The 16,595-nt window shown below is 32.9% G+C and overlaps 1 protein-coding gene across 1 annotated transcript; it reads right to left on the reverse strand.

Annotated features, from left to right (window-relative positions):
- Nucleotides 1–3,896: 3,896 nt before the first annotated feature.
- LOC134694502 (protein turtle-like) lies at nucleotides 3,897–15,801 on the reverse strand. The gene is made up of 6 exons (XM_063555515.1): nucleotides 15,546–15,801; nucleotides 13,048–13,344; nucleotides 12,237–12,557; nucleotides 11,282–11,440; nucleotides 4,952–5,028; nucleotides 3,897–4,067 (listed from the first exon to the last, which is right to left on the reverse strand). The coding sequence occupies exons 1-6, from the start codon at nucleotides 15,799–15,801 to the stop codon at nucleotides 3,897–3,899; spliced, it is 1,281 nt and encodes a 426-aa protein (XP_063411585.1).
- Nucleotides 15,802–16,595: the final 794 nt, after the last annotated feature.

Genomic DNA, 16,595 nt, shown 5'->3' on the forward strand with positions numbered 1-16,595 from the left:
TAATTATTCGTCTCAAATTTGGTATACAGGTGGACTAAACGATAAATAAAAGAAATCAGGTGCTGGTCATAAAAAATTTCCATTTTTTCAAGATGGCCACCGATCATTTTGCAAATGGCGTCATATCCAGTTGTAAATCTTTGAAAGTTGTGTTATAGGTATAATCCAATGTAAGGTTTTATTAAGCGTAAATTACAGTTCCTAAAGTACGGAAAAACAACACATAAATGACAAAAAAGAGTGATTTCCGGTTGCAAAATGGCGGCAAAATTTTTGAAAATGTATTTCTTTTTAAATTTTCATCAACTTAACAAGTGATATATAAAGGCAACAGTAGTATACCGCTGTTCAAAACTCATAAATCCATGGACAAAAAACAAAATCGGGGTAACAAACCAAAACCGAGCGAAACGCATTAAATATAAGAGGAGAACAACGACACAACACCGAAACGCAACACACACAGAAACAGACCAATCATCAGACAAAACACCACGAGAATAACAAATGTAACATGAAAACCAAATACATGAATTTAGGATAGACAAGTACCGTGCCACGTCTTATCTCAATATCTCAAAAATAAGAGAAAACACAAACGACTCAACGTTAAAATGCAACACAAAGAGAAACGAACAATATTATAACAATGACCATCTTCCTGACTTGGTACAGGACTCTTTTAAAGGGGAATACAAGTGGTGGGTTAAGATTAAATGCCTAGTTTTGTTAGAAAGACAGGTTCGTTATCTTAAAATTATCGGACAGTAGCCAATAACAAAACTCTTACAAGGAAGGCAGAACGGTAGCATTTACAGTCACCAACACATCTTGATTTTTCGCCTCCTCATTTCAAAAGTTCCCGACAGGAGGATGCAACTTAAACGGTAGCCGAAGAATTCCTCGATTTTTTTCTTTCATCCAACCCCAGAGTTCATGAATTGGTACATAAATCAGGCTGATCCCAAACTTAATCTCCTTGATACGCTGCTCTTTGGATGTACTACGAAAAAAAACCTCTTGTAGGCGGAACTACATCACAATGCCGCTGCTTTCTGGGTAAAAAATTACATTGTGCCTCGTTAACAGCAAAAAGTGATGTTGTTCTGTCATACATGATGCAAACAAATGCTTCTTTTATGTCCTTGTATGTGTCTTTTTACTTCAGCAAAGAAATAAGTACGTCCCTTACATGTTGAAATACTTCCTATGTCATCCAAACTGACCTATTCTCTTAGTGTCACATGCACTGAATGTATGAATGAAAGGAAGAGTAGCTATACGAGGACCAAACGCATTTGATATATCACGTACAGGAAGCCATCAAAAGTCTTCATTCCTGCCAAAGCCTATTCACAGTTTGTTCCACCATATTTTTGGAGTGCTGCAATTCTTAATACTACTACATCTGTGTCGATGCTACCTTAAATTAACGTCCTACAACGATTTTCATAATCAGGCCGAACATGGACAAACATTCGTATATCTGCTTCTCCATGCTTACAAGGGGTAGCTGGAAAGTATCCTTATTAGTCTCTACATAAGCATTTCTGTCGGCAAGACACTTGAAAAATTTCTTTTCGTTGTCATCTTCATAGAAAAAACTACTCCAGACCCAAAATTTTGTCTTCTCACATCTAGCCTTTCAATGATTCATTTAGTAAATCTAACACAATATCTGCTCATGAATACTTATCGATGCAAGATTTTATTTAAGGCCGTATAACACAATTGCAAAATTATCCAATATTGATTCCCTACAAGGTGGCCTGGAATTAACAATTGCTGCTCTATCAACGATAAATGCGTCAGAATTTGGATTTGCATATTACAAAATGTTTCAAGTTGATCCATTTGCAACGATTTAATACCACTATTTAAAATGAGATCCGAAGACAAAAACGGAGTAGCAGTTTGTCTTTATGGATTAAGAAATATTCCAAATCAATTTGTTTTTTACAAAACGTTTATAGTTTTATTTTACCGACATAATAGGAGTTGTTCTTTTTAATCTGGTTATGAGAAACCGGTTCTCCTTCGTTTTGTTTTTGCTTCAAACGATCTTCAAATTATTTGCCTTTGGTCTTTTTAAAGAAACCCTTGTGTGTTCATTAAGTCGTTCATCTATTATAGAATCCGTCAAACCACTAGATCTTGCAAATGTATCTGACTTCTGGTCCAGCTACCATCAATACGTCTTAATGAGGTCTTCGGTTAAACCTATGACAACACATCGCCCTTTAAAGTTGCATTGTTCTCTTTTTGTCTGATCAATTGTGTTATAAGAAAAATATTTTCTGGGCTTACGTACAGTAAAATTATTATTTTCAAAATCAATTGCCACCTGTGGGTGACTTAAGAGAAGGGAACCCATATCTCGGAGAAGGTCGGTCGCGATCGAGAATATGTTACACGATCAAGACCTAAATGAATACAGTACCATGCTTCATATGGACTTTTTGTACTACCAAATTCACAATAAGTTCTTATTTTATAATTGAACACCAGGAATTGAACTGTGGTCATGGTGGTAGAGATGACTGTATTTTCTTACGCCAGTCTATCAAATCATTGAACGTCACAGAGTCATGACATGATTGTAATTTTTGTTTAGCTTTCGTAAGCCGATATATACCTTTCAAGCTAAAACACATAGAGTTATCTGATGCGCGTGTCTAGTCCTAGGTACATTTGAACATACATACAAGAATATGACGTTCTAGGTGTTGCAATAATGGTTTTAGTGAGGACACATGACACATGTGTCCATCTACCTTCACGTAATATATCACCCAGAATTTTATAGCAAGTCATTTCAATGTGAAATCCACCTTACATGACGATAAACTTATCTTCTCTGTACAAATCAGGCAATTCCCACTGAATATCCATTACCAAAAGTGGCTGATCTGCCGTTACTATTGATGTTTTTTTTCGTTTAAACCTCATTTTTCGTCTTATCCATCAAATACCTGATCATTGCAACTGAATTGGCTGGTTTTTAAACAGTAACATCATAGATTTTACACTTACTTGCTTTTTAGAGTAATGAGATGAACTACGATTTATACTAGTTTGCCCTAGTAGTGTATACTAATCACTTATTATGTCTATAAATAGTTTGCGCATGCGCAAAATTGTTAAATCATGTGTGTCATAACCTTGAAAAATGTTATCAAACTAAATCATAATATCATTGAAAATCTCAAATCACTTATTCTATAGTAAAAAGTTAAAATATTTGTTAATGAATTTTGTTACATTTTCGCGCATGCGCAAACCCTGAAAGTGTCAAATACTCATGTCTAGTGAATTATTCACATGTTAAGAAGGTAGCTACCAAACCTGACAGCTGTTTTTCACAAAAAGAAGTTAAACGAAAAGTTTTCCAGAAAAAATCAGTATTTTCAAACTGAAAAAACAGCCATTTTAGAAAACGGCGGTGGCCATCTTGAAAAAATGTTTTTTTTAATGGCCAGCAGTTGTTTCTTTAAAAGTATATAATAATGATGCTTTGTGGTAATTTTCATGCTTGTATCATCATTTGCACAATTCCCTCGATTTTGCCTATTAATATCTTCCACTACCATGGCGTTGTCAGCTTGTTTTAGATTTATGAGTTTGACTGTCTCTTTGGTATCTTTCGTCCCTCTTTTGATGTCTTAGCCGTTTGTTTACCAAAGTTGTGTCGTTAAACTTATCTTATGTAGGCAAGCTGTTATGATACATAAAACATTTCAGCTCAATCAACAAGAATAAGTTTGAAACTGTTTTAATGCTATTGAAAAATTAGCAATATTATAAAGTTTACATAAATCAATTTAAAACACAAATTAAAAAGTAAAACACATCAATCTTTACACAAATATTCATGACAAATAAATGTAATATATGAACTAGATATCACTCTCATCACATTCACTTTCGCTCCTGGAAAGTGGCGCTACGGGAGCTGCCATTATATCTATTTCAGAATAAATGGTTCTATCTACACGTCCATGTATAAAATCATCTCGCATTGTCGAGGCTTCGTTGAATGTAATGTCGATATAGTTTAGTTCACAAATCTGAAATGAAGAAAAATGAAAAAGTCCATGAAAAAAACATGTAATAAGTCTTACATAAATCTTAAGGCTTAATCATGTTAATCGTGTATACAATTGGGTTATAGGAATGAGTTGGAGAGATTTACAACAACAATAAAACAAACAAACTGCGCTAACTAGCAATATGGTTTTTCTTCTCACTGTCTTTCCTAATTGAGAAGCCAATTATAACAAACTCAAACCAACATTGCAGAACTTCTCGTTTTTATATTTTTATTTTCATCGTCCAAACATCGTCCTACGTATCCACTGAAACTAATGATCCGACCATCTTGACAAAAAATCATAACATTACAAGAAGACTAATACTATTGATTTTCTAGATATACATATAGAAAGTAAGTTATTTGACATTTGCCTTAAATTCATATAGAACTATGCTGATGTGCAAAAAGTAAATCACATTCAATACTGGACTCTGGGGAAAGTCATAATCAAAACCTCAAACACATCTTACGAATGGACAACAAATGTTTTCGGTTTATTACACATTTACATCTTTTGGAAAACATACGTAACCTTTTAGTTCCAAAAGATAAACGCAAGTAAACTGTTGTTAAAGCATTTATTTACCTAAAAAAACAAAAAGCATCAGTGAAATGCAAAACAAATCGGCACAAATTACTACATAATCATTCCACATTGTGATCCATAAACTTGATTTCAAATTATATCAGTTATGTTAAATATTTGTCTAAAATGAGAATTTTTACGTTCTGCCACAGTTTATTTTTCCGAAAATAAAAAAAATTCCTTAGCAACGTCATTAACTCCACTGTAACCATATGATGCACGTAAGTTTGTCCTTTGTGTTTAACATATACAAAAGTTGTTATTATAGTTACCTGACTGGGATCTGGACAGTTATTCACCGACGATGCCATACCCCTGTTTATATAAGTGCACGATCTTCCACGATTTGCTGAAGTGAAATATAAATTCAAAAGGCAGCGTTTTTAAATAAAACAAATGCTTTTATATCAGTATTCATGGGTGCTGTTTATTGTAAAAACAAAATTATGTCTTTTGTTCAGATGTCCTTTCAATGTCACGGAAAACAACAAGGACAACAGTCATCACAGAAATGTAACGAACGGAAACCGGTGCGCCAACATAGTTATCGTTCTTTGTCATGTATGACTCATATACAAATATAAACTATCAGTCAATACAAAGTATGATCAAAATCAGCAAGGGATCTGATTGTAAGGTTAAAAGCTATACTGAAACTTGATTAACTGAGAATAATTGAAACAAGTTTATAACGACAAAGAAAAAACAAGTCTATCAGAATGGTATAAGCATTACAAACATTCAAAATCACAAGAAATAATAAAAAAAAAAAATAACATTAGTCCTTTTTAAAACAAATGAGAGGTAATTTGGGTTATTTTTTAAACTATATACATGATATATTGCAAATATGTTGCTAATTTTAAGAAAATAATTGGTGATACAGGCATGATCGTTAATAATGAGTATAAGTGTCTTATTGACACGATAACCCCATCTTATCGACCAATCACTTCAAAAACGTCTTAAGTATATCGGCACTAACATTTACATATTGTACTTATGTAGTTTCCTAGATCGTATCTATTCGTTCAATGTATGAATACTTGTTTGTAATTTCATTTCTTTTCCATCAAGCAAAGCCATTGTAATTGTAATTTTATAGAGTTTATTTTTTTATCGTAATTATAAACAACTGTCATATGGTAGGGTAAATGTTTAAACATGTTAAAACATTTAAACCTGCTGCATGTTTATAAACCTGCCCTAAGTCAGGAGCCTATTGTTCAGTGGTTGTCGTGTGTTCATGTTGTGTATAAACAGATACGAATATTGGTTTCCTGCTTAAAATATGTACAGTTACTGTAGTCATTTGTGTTGATTTATAACTTGTTGTTCGATATGTGCCAAGGCTCTGTATTTGAGACCGTACTTTGACTTATAAATACTAACTTTTTATGCATTATGGGATTTGGATGGAGAGTTGTGTTGTTGACACTCATACCACATCTTTTTATTTATGTAGTATACAATCGACATGTACATGAACAGAAGTTGTGAAATGGATATGATATATGATAAGGAAAGTTGATTCTTCCATCGTATTTTTTTTTTATTGATATGACTGTACTCAAACATATACTAGAAAAAAAAAAAAAAAACAGATATAAGCTTTGCAATCTTATTCAAGTACCTCCATTATGGTAATGCAGTTGCATCTGGTTAGTTTGGTTATCTTGAGAAGTTGATGTCAATCTTATATTTGGAACGATTTGATAACGTACGTTTTGTGCATGAGCCAAATCCGGGTCATCAGATGAGAGGTAGAGCTGGTTGTCAACTGGTTCCACTTAAGCAAATTATAGGTAAATTAAATTAAAAAAAGGAAAAGAAAATAAGGGTGAACGCAAGCTATTTTTTTCTTCTTTTAAATTAAAATAATATCATTGCAAATAAAAATTAAAATCAGTTCGGTGTTTTAGTAAAACGAATAAAATGATTTTTACCTTGCTGCAAATGGCCAATTTCAAACAGCTATACTACAGATAAATCCTGATTTCATATTAGCATGACAATAATTCTAAATAACTATTAAGTATGAAAAGCTCGACGTGTTTTTCGCCTGTCTCACGTCAGGATCCTCTGGCATTTATTTGTCTTGTATGGATTTTACTTTAGTTCATTTTTAGCTCACCTGGCCCGAAGGGCCAAGTGAGCTTTTCTCATCACTTGGCGTCCGTCGTCGTCCGTCGTCGTCGTTAATATTTTACATTTTGAACTTCTTCTAGAGAACCACTGAATGGAATGAAACCAAACATGACATGAATGTTCCTTATGAGGTGCTGACCAAGTGTTGTTACATTATAGCCGATCCATAATTCAAAATGGCCGCCAGCGGGGGACTTAGTTTAACATAGGAACCTATGGGAAATGCATACAAATGACTTCTTTTAGAGAACCACTGAATGAAATGAATTCAAACATGGCATGCATGTTCCTTATGAGGTGCTGACCAAGTGTTGTTACTTTGTAGTGGATCCATCATTCAAGATGGCCGCCAGCGGTGGACTAAGTTTAACGTAGGACCCCATGGGAAATGCATAAAAATTACTTCTGTTAGAGAACCAGTAAATGGAATGAAACCAAACATGGCATGAATGTTCCTTATGAGGTGTTGACCAAGTGTTGTTACTTTGTAGCGGATCAATCATTCAAGATGGCCACCAGCGGGGGACTTAGTTTAACATAGTACCCTAAGGGAAATGCATACAAATGACTTCTTTTAGAGAACCACTACATGGAATGAAACCAAACATGGCATGAATGTTCCTTATGAGATGCTGACCAAGTGTTTGTTACTTTGTAGCTGATCCATTATTCAAGATGGCCGCCAGCGAGGATCTTACTATAACATTGGACCCTATGGAAAATGCATACAAATGACTTCTTTTAGAGAACCACTGAATGGAATGAAACCAAACATGGCATGAATGTTCGTTATGAGGTTTTGACCAAGTTTTGTTACTTTATAGCCGATCCATCATTCAAGATGGCGGTCAACGGGGGACTTAGTTTAACATAGGACCCTATGGGAAATGCATACAAATGACTTTTTTAAGAGAACCACTGAATGGAATGAAACCAAACATGGCATGAATGTTCCTTATGAGGTTATGACCAAGTGATGTTACTTTGTAGCGGATTCATTATTCAAGATGGCCGCCAGCGGGGGGAACTAGTTTAACATAGTACCTTATGGGAAATGCATACAAATGACTTCTTTTAGAGAACCACTGAATGGAATGACACCAAACATGGCATGACTGTTCCTTATGAGGTGCTGACCAGGTGTTGTTAATTTGTAGCCGATCCATCATTCAAGATGGGCGCCAGCAGGAGACATAGTTTAACAAAGGATCCTATGGGAAATGCATACACATGACTTCTTTTAGAGAACCACTGAATGGAATGAAACCAAACATGGCATGAATGTTCCTTATGAGGTTCTGACCAGGTGTTGTTACTTTGAAGCTGATCCATCATTCAAGATGGCCGCCAGGAGGGACTTAGTTTAACAAAGGACCCTATTGGAAATGCATACAAATGACTTTTTTTAGAGAACCACTGAATGGAATGAAACCAAACATAGCATAAATGTTCCTTTCTTAATGAGGTGCTGGCCAAATGTTGCTACTTTGTAGCCAAATTTAATTTTTTTTTATATGATTTCAAAAACGCAGGTAGAATCAGGTGAGCGATACAGGCTCTTGAGAGCATCTAGTTCGTTTAAATACATATCCCATTTCCATTCACAATTTTATGTATACATCCGATAATCCAGAATATATTAATGAAGTGCCAACATCTTTAACCTGTACATGTTTTTGTTTCGGTATTTAAAGGTGATAATTAGTCTTTCATAGTTCATTTAAATTACAAATAACATTTATGATTGGATTGATCACATATGATTTGTAACGTATTTATTAGATAAGTGAACACTAATCTATATGATTATTTTTGTGTATGTCTTTTTTTGTCTTTCAGTTACTTTTCAGTCGTCTGCAGTCAAATATCTCTTTTGATACGAGTCGTAAAGACTGGCCCTTTTGTTACATTAAATCTGAAACAGGTCATCATATATTAACTATCTTAAAAGATTGAATTAAAAATATTACTTTGAAAATTCTCTCTTACGTCTTCGTCATTGCTATGAAGTAAAAATAAAAATTATTAATTGTAAAATAAAATAAGATTATTTGTCATACATATTGTTTTTGATTTATGCAGTTTTGTCAGATTGCTGTAAAAGTTTGTGTGGTTAGTTCTATCTACTTGCAATATGTTAGTCTGTTGTTTACGAACACTTGAAGATTGTCTTTTGGTAAACACAAAATCTAAACTTCAATCTAAGTAATCGAAGACAATTTTTTTTCGATTTTGATGACCTACAATAATCAATTGATGGCCACATTTTTAAGAACGTTCAATGAAATTCATATACCGTGCCCAGTTTAGCAGTTTCAATTGTAATGATATCATGTACCATGTAAAGCAAAATAATATTTTGAATCACTGTACATGTTTTGTCGACTATTAAAATATTAACTCATTTCTAATGAAATATGTGTATGTATGACTGTGATTTGGAGTAATAACTTATTTTGAAATTGTTCAATATTACGCAGTGCAAGTTCTGCATGCAAACATTCTGGTGACGTTTTTTTTTTAATTTAGAAACAACAATCAATGTATTGTAGTGTAATAACGAAACCTTGATATATTTGAGATTATTTGTTCAATTGGATTAATGTTACTAAGTTATACGTGTTGTCATGTATGGAAAAATAAAGATATTCGTGAATGCTGCTTTAAATATTTGATCATGTATTGACCGATATGTAGAACAGGATTGGTTCATTATAGGCATTTTGTGTAAACATTGTTACACTTTGACTGACTGGCAGTAGGATAGTTATAATGAAATGACATTGATTGTGAGTACCGCTAGTGGTTAACATTGATTAACATAATATATGTTAAATTATGTATTTCATGTGATAAAAATAATAAACACGTAACATATTACATGTATTAAGAAAAACAAGCTTTTTGCAGAATCAATTAAGTATACATACGGATTGTAAATGTCAGATGCATTGTTAGCTGTAAAACAAATTATAATGAAATGCCGCATCATCAATAAAAACATTTATTACGAAAATAATAAAACTGGTGCCTACTGCACATCATTATCTTCTCACCAACACACAATTATAAAATTACAATAAGCGTTATGTTCCTTTTAGCAACAAGTCTATTAAAACAGGTAATATAATAAATCCGCTTTTCAAGTTATGCTTAAAAAATTATATGATTTTAGAATTAAGAATTGAATGCTTCTTTTTGTAACTTCATTGGGGTGTAAAAGCGTTGACCGAAGTACATTTTGTATGAAGCGCGGAAGCGCTTCATTCTAACAACGTGCGCACGGTCAAAGCTTTTACAACACTATGAAGTTACAAAAAGAAGCATTCAATACTTATAATTACATTTTGTAGCTAGGGTCATGAAAACACGGATTTTATAATGTTCTTATTTAATTCACCTGTGTACTTTATTGTAGGCCCTCTTGTTATCATGAATGAAAAGTTTTATTGTGTAATGCAATTGCTTAAGAAAAAACACGTGATGTGCAGTTAACCAATCAGAATAACGTATTATAATGAAACATACATCTAATGTTATTATAATAAAATGGGAAAATATATTCACGGACGTGAAATTATTATAAGAATGCTGACTATGTCGTGCTGCTACCAATACATTTAAATGATGTGTTTTACACACACTGGTATCTTAGAACGATAAGAATGAAATTATAACAATCTGACGTACAAACGAGACAATCAAAATATGCGATTCAATATTGCGCTCATTACACAGTTGCATTTTCTGTATGGCTTTATTTTTTTTAAATATCGTACCTTTTCGTCGCACACAGAACGAGGCAGTCAACAGTGTAATAGTTATAACAACCGCTAAAACGATCAACACAACTTCCCACACAACTTTTACTAGAACAACTGCTATATCGACGAATAATACCAGCAAAATAGCCTTAACATCATACTTGTTGTTCGATAACCCTGCTGCATAAAAAAAAATAAAATTGATTTGTAATAGCATTGACAGAATGAAAAGGCATGACTATTACATCTTTTTTTTCCACTGCATCTCTCTCTCTCTCTCTCTCTCTCTCTCTCACTCTTTCTCTCTCCATGTCACATATTTAGAAATGTGTCTCTTCAATTAAATTTTATATACAATAACATCATTCGTTTTTATTAATTTACATTACTTACTTTTCCGAGTTGAACGGTTTTTTGACACGAATATTATTCAAATGTTATGATACTAACTTGTATATCTGTAAAGAAAGGATAGTTGGAAATACCAAGTGTGTCAACGAGTACTATAGTACACGAAAACATGTAAGCTTATTATACTCCAGAAACGACTCAATAGTATATACTCACCGAAAGTTATCAAAGTCGTCGTATTACTTTCTCCAATTTTATTTTTCGACAGTACCCGAACGTTGTATCGAGTATTTGGAATAAGTTCATACAAGATTTTAGACATCCGTATCTCAAATTTACCGGAAACAGGTCCTGAACGACTCCATACATCTTCGTCTTCGGCTTGATATTCTACGAAAAAAGTCTGCTGGAAACCCCCGTTATATCCAGGAGACCACGATACTGCTATATGTCTTTCAAATGGAATCACTGAAACATTTGTCGGAGTCTCTGGACTATCTGTTTTGTAGAGAAATTAAGTACAAATGTAACCTTAGACTTTTGGCAAAATGTTAATAAATATTATTAGCTTATAAACGGTATCAAAGAACTCTATCTAACCAGTATATCTACAAAACCCATTTCTTTAAACTGGTTAGACCAAATTAACACCTTCTGATTATCACTTATTTATAATGCATTCCGTTTAGAGAGTACTAAACATTCTTCGACATACCAGAAATAATTTAACAAACACCACTATAAGAGTAGTACATACATTTTTCTACATATTGATTATTCGGTTGCTGCAGTCAGGATGCAAATGTCTACTTTGATTTGAAGAGGTGTTCTTTTCGAACTGCACCCCACTTGAAGTTTGAGTCTTAACAAGAACAAGCCTCACTGTTGGAAATAAATTATTTTGTTATGGTAATTCTAAACATAGGCATGTATTTACGAATTGAATGTTTGTTTTTTTTTTAATTTATTGGGGTGTAAAAGCGTTGACAGAAGTACATTTTATATAAAGCGAGGAAGCGCTTCATTCTAAAAAATGCGCAAAGTAAACGCTTTTAACAACCGTACACAATTAATGTTGGCTAGAATCATGAAAACACGATTTCTATCAATCATATTTTTATGTAACTTTGTACGTCAATGTGGATGCTAGAGTCCTCGTGCATGTTGCATTTCATTTTGAATTAATTTTATAATAACGCGAGATAGCTGTAAGTCAAACAAAATCAGTAGTCTGAATTCACAAACATCATGTGTACATGTACATTTGTAGTTTAATTATTTATTATTAACTTACTTTCAGATATTATCTTCACCAAAAGTTCATTACATCCCATTTTATTGCAAGCTTTAATTGTATAATCTGTAAAATCTTCTGTTTTAACAAGTGTAAGTTGGAATGTTATCTTTACACCAGATACTGTTACGTTTACATCATGGAAAATGTCCTGTGTCCAAATCGATTCCTGGTTAGTTTTTGTATACAAAGGCTTGTTTAGTTTTGAAATTGCTGTTTGTATTGTGTCATACTTGTTGTATAAAAGTACTGTTATATTCATCTTCTGACCATAACGTCCAATTTGAATTGGCTTATTTGCATTCACAAATATTGGCGGAACTAAAATGACATGAATTATTAGACAGATGAATTTACTGTTTTTATACTGTATTTTTTTAAGGTGGAATATCAAGTTCATATATCTAATTACCTTTACAAATGTTTATTATTTATTGAGTTGCAACGCTTTATATATATCAATATTCAATATATTCAGATATGGATATTAGATAACATTCCTGGGCGGAATGGTTGCTTAAACTTTAGTGTGGAACATAAGAATTTTACGTTTTATCCATGAAAACTTGCTACTGTTTGAAAACAATAGAAATGAACTTTTTTCATGCATAATTGATATTTAATGCATGAAAATTTGTTCCATGTGTATAGCACATTCTGATACGCATATGTTTTTTTAGGGAAAATCTTACACTGATGCATGCGAAAGGGTCAGTTTTATATAAGCTGTAGGACACTTTAAAAAAACTCCTAATTATTTGATAGAAATATGATTGTTTTAACAATACAACAACAACAGCTTATATGTTACCTTTATTGTGTACAAGTGCTGTTCCTGTCTGGTATAATTGTCCGGTTGTATCGTAAATACCGTTCGATGCTTTGCATTTGTATATCCCATCAAGTTCATGTAACTCTGTGTTATTGTTTGATTTAAGTAAGATTAATGAACCTTCAGATGTCCCTTTAAGATTCCGAATATGTTCTTTGAATTCAGACCAGTGTTCCCAATCGCCAAACGAAAAACTTGCAGGGTTCCCGCTCGGATTGCAGAGCAGTACTAATTTGTTATTTGTTGGTCTGCTTGTTATCTTCACAACTGGTGAATCTGCCAAAAATGTAAATTAGTTACATAAGTTCAAAGTAAAAAAAAAAAAATATTCGACAGTCTGTATTAATCATACTAAAAGGTAGATCTCCATTTCTATGTCAAGAATGAAAAAAAAAAGATTTTAAAACTCATGATTAAAAAAACACACTTCTTTCAATAAGATCTGAAAATATTGTTCCTATCTTTAGACTTAAAGTAATACATATCTTCAAACTAATTACACTCGTTTCTAGCTATAACCATGATAACCACGTATTGAGTTTATATGGTTGGAACTGCAAAAAAAAAAATTGTCAAGACTTTGTCAAAGAATGTATTCGTTATCTACTTTACAAATAAAACAAACTGGTTATGGGTTTTACATCATATATATAGTATTTTTCTTTATTTGTCGTTGTATTTTTTTTATGCTTATGGACTAATAACTCTTGAAGTAATTTGAATTGGTGCACCCAGCTCTCATGATGTCATAATGCTAGTGTATCCGGATATACGATTAAAAGGCAAAACATGTTTAACTGATGTGTTTTTGTTTTAAATATTCCGAAGGACTTCGCTCGCTTACAAAAACTAATAGTTTTGTATACAAAAGATCATACAATGAGTGTATACTCCATAATTATTTTGTGTTTAATTAACTATAGTTTATGATGAACATATTTTTGTTAAGTTTTAAACAAATTCTAGATTCTTAAAATAAAGGCAACATTCGTATACCGGTGTTCAAAAGTGATAAATCGATTGAGAAAAAAAAATCCGAGTTAAACAATTATACCGAGGAAAGCACGTTAATTGTAAGAGTAAAACAAAGGAACAATAGGAACACTATAGTGCAACAAAAACCAAAAAATCAACAAACATACATACGAAACAACTGCCATGTTCCTGACTTGAATCAAGACATTTACAGAAACATAGGGGGTTGAATATGGGTTAACGGCTAGCCGAACCTCAAGCGTTCTGACTATTGCAAAAATATTGCTTAATTGCAACGCTACGTAAACAATTATTAATTTGACATACAGTTTGGCGTTTATGACAAGATGATCAGTTTAGAAATGAACGTTACTATTGCTAGAACATCAAGATATACATATTGCACTGTTAAATTTAGGTAAGAAATATTAACATATTATGCTCTCAATTGACATTATTTAAAAAAAGGTTTCTAGTACTTGTTTATAACAATACACTATTGTACGTTCAAACCCGTTGCATTTAATTGCACCTGTCCTTAGTCAGGGACCTAATGTTCAGTGGGTGTCGTTTGTTGATGTGGTTGATAAGTATTTTTCGTTGTGTTTATAGATTAAACAGTTGGTTTTCCTGTAATAAAATTGAGAATGGAAATGGGGAATGTGTCAAAGGGACAACAATCCGACCATAGAGCAGTCAACAGCAGGAGTGCAGTGAGAAATTTCTGCACCCGGCGACGTCCTTCAGCTTGCCCCTAATCAAATATATATACTAGTTCAGTGATGATGAACGCCATACTAAACTCCAAATTGTACACAAGAAACTAAAAATAAAACAATACAAGACTAACAAAGGCCAGAGGCTCCTGACTTGGAACAGGCGCAAAAATGCGGCAGGGTTAAACATGTTTATAAGATCTGAACCCTTTCCCTATACCTCTAGCCAATGTAGAAAAGTAAACGCCTAACAATACGCACATTTAAATTCCGTTCAAGAGAAGTCGGAGTCTGATGTCAGAAGATGTTACCAAAGAAAACAAACAAAATGACAATAAAACATGAAAAAACCATCAGACTACTAGCAGTTAACTGACATGCTAGCTCCAGACTTCCATTAAACTGATTGAACGATTATGTCTTCATCATATGAATGTCATGCACAATTCTTCCCGTGAGGGTTTAAATATCATACCATCATAACATATATGAGAAAAAAATAGCCCGTGTTTGAAGAATGAATTTTCACTAGTCATTTCATAGCTTACTATTCGGTGTGAGCCAAGGCTCCGTGTTGAAGGTCATATTTAAAACGTTGATGACCTACAAATTTTGACTTGGATGGAGAAATGAATCATTTGGACTTATACCACACATCTTCTGATATCTAAATTAAAACTATTCAAATTGTGAAAATGCACTGTGCATAAGGCACTTTCCTTTTAAATCCGTTTAAAAAATCCTTGTGTAAAGGGTGTACGATCAAAATCTTAATGATCTACTTACACTGAATATCTAACTGTACTTCAAGTGACAATGGATTGTCTAGTAATGTACTTTTGGCGGAACATACAATTGATTGCATGTTGTCTTTTCTTGTTGGAATGAAGGAATACGTTATACGATCTTCTCCCTCTCTCAAGACAGAAAATTCCTTTAAACTCAAAACGAGTGTTGTAGCTGGTCTTCCACTTTCGACAGTACAAACGATCGTTAGTTTTGTTCCTTCGATTCCGCGAACTATTTTCATTCCACTTTCCATGATAACATCATTTATTGTTAAATTCGAAGGTGAACCTATACAATAAAGAATTGATTTTGCTTTTGTTTTAAACGACAAGGAACTATAACGATCAATCTTTAGTGGATAGTTGTAAACCTACTTATGACATGAAAAGTCCAAAGTAAAATTGTCTTCAATGCTTGTTAATTTTGTACTTTATTTTGCTCTATTAATCTTTTTTGATTCGATGTTGAATTATGAGTCTTTTATACACAAAAAGCGCATTTGACGTACATAATTTTAATCATGCTGGTGTTTAACATGGGTTTCCTGCCAAAAAATGTTTGGTACATTTAAGCAGTGCAACGAAATCACTGCTTCATTTTAACCTTTTTTTGATGGATATAAATGACACTTTGGCGACCTGTACCATATAATCGAATTTAGTATTGATCGAAGGCTGAAGCTGGAATTACTCAAGGATTTTTTTCACGATGCATTTTGCAATACTTTTCAACAAAATTCAGAACCGAACACAACTTTACTTGTGCAGATTTCCAACTCGTTTTTCAAATAGATACCTAAGAAAGCCTTATTGCAAACAATATTTTTTCATAAATCAAACGAATTTATAAAATAAATTTACATTCACAGAATAATCTAATTGTTCTGATACGATCTTAAAAATTCCAATCTATGATTTTAATAGTGTTACCGTATAGTGTTTTATGATATCTATCGAAATGAAAATAACTTACATTCAAACAGTAAAAACATTTTTAACCACATTCAAATAGTTGGAGACGATGACATTTAAGTTCAACAGTATCATT

The sequence above is a fragment of the Mytilus trossulus genome, chromosome 13 (genome assembly GCF_036588685.1).
Source record: "Mytilus trossulus isolate FHL-02 chromosome 13, PNRI_Mtr1.1.1.hap1, whole genome shotgun sequence".
NCBI lineage: Eukaryota > Metazoa > Mollusca > Bivalvia > Mytilida > Mytilidae > Mytilus > Mytilus trossulus.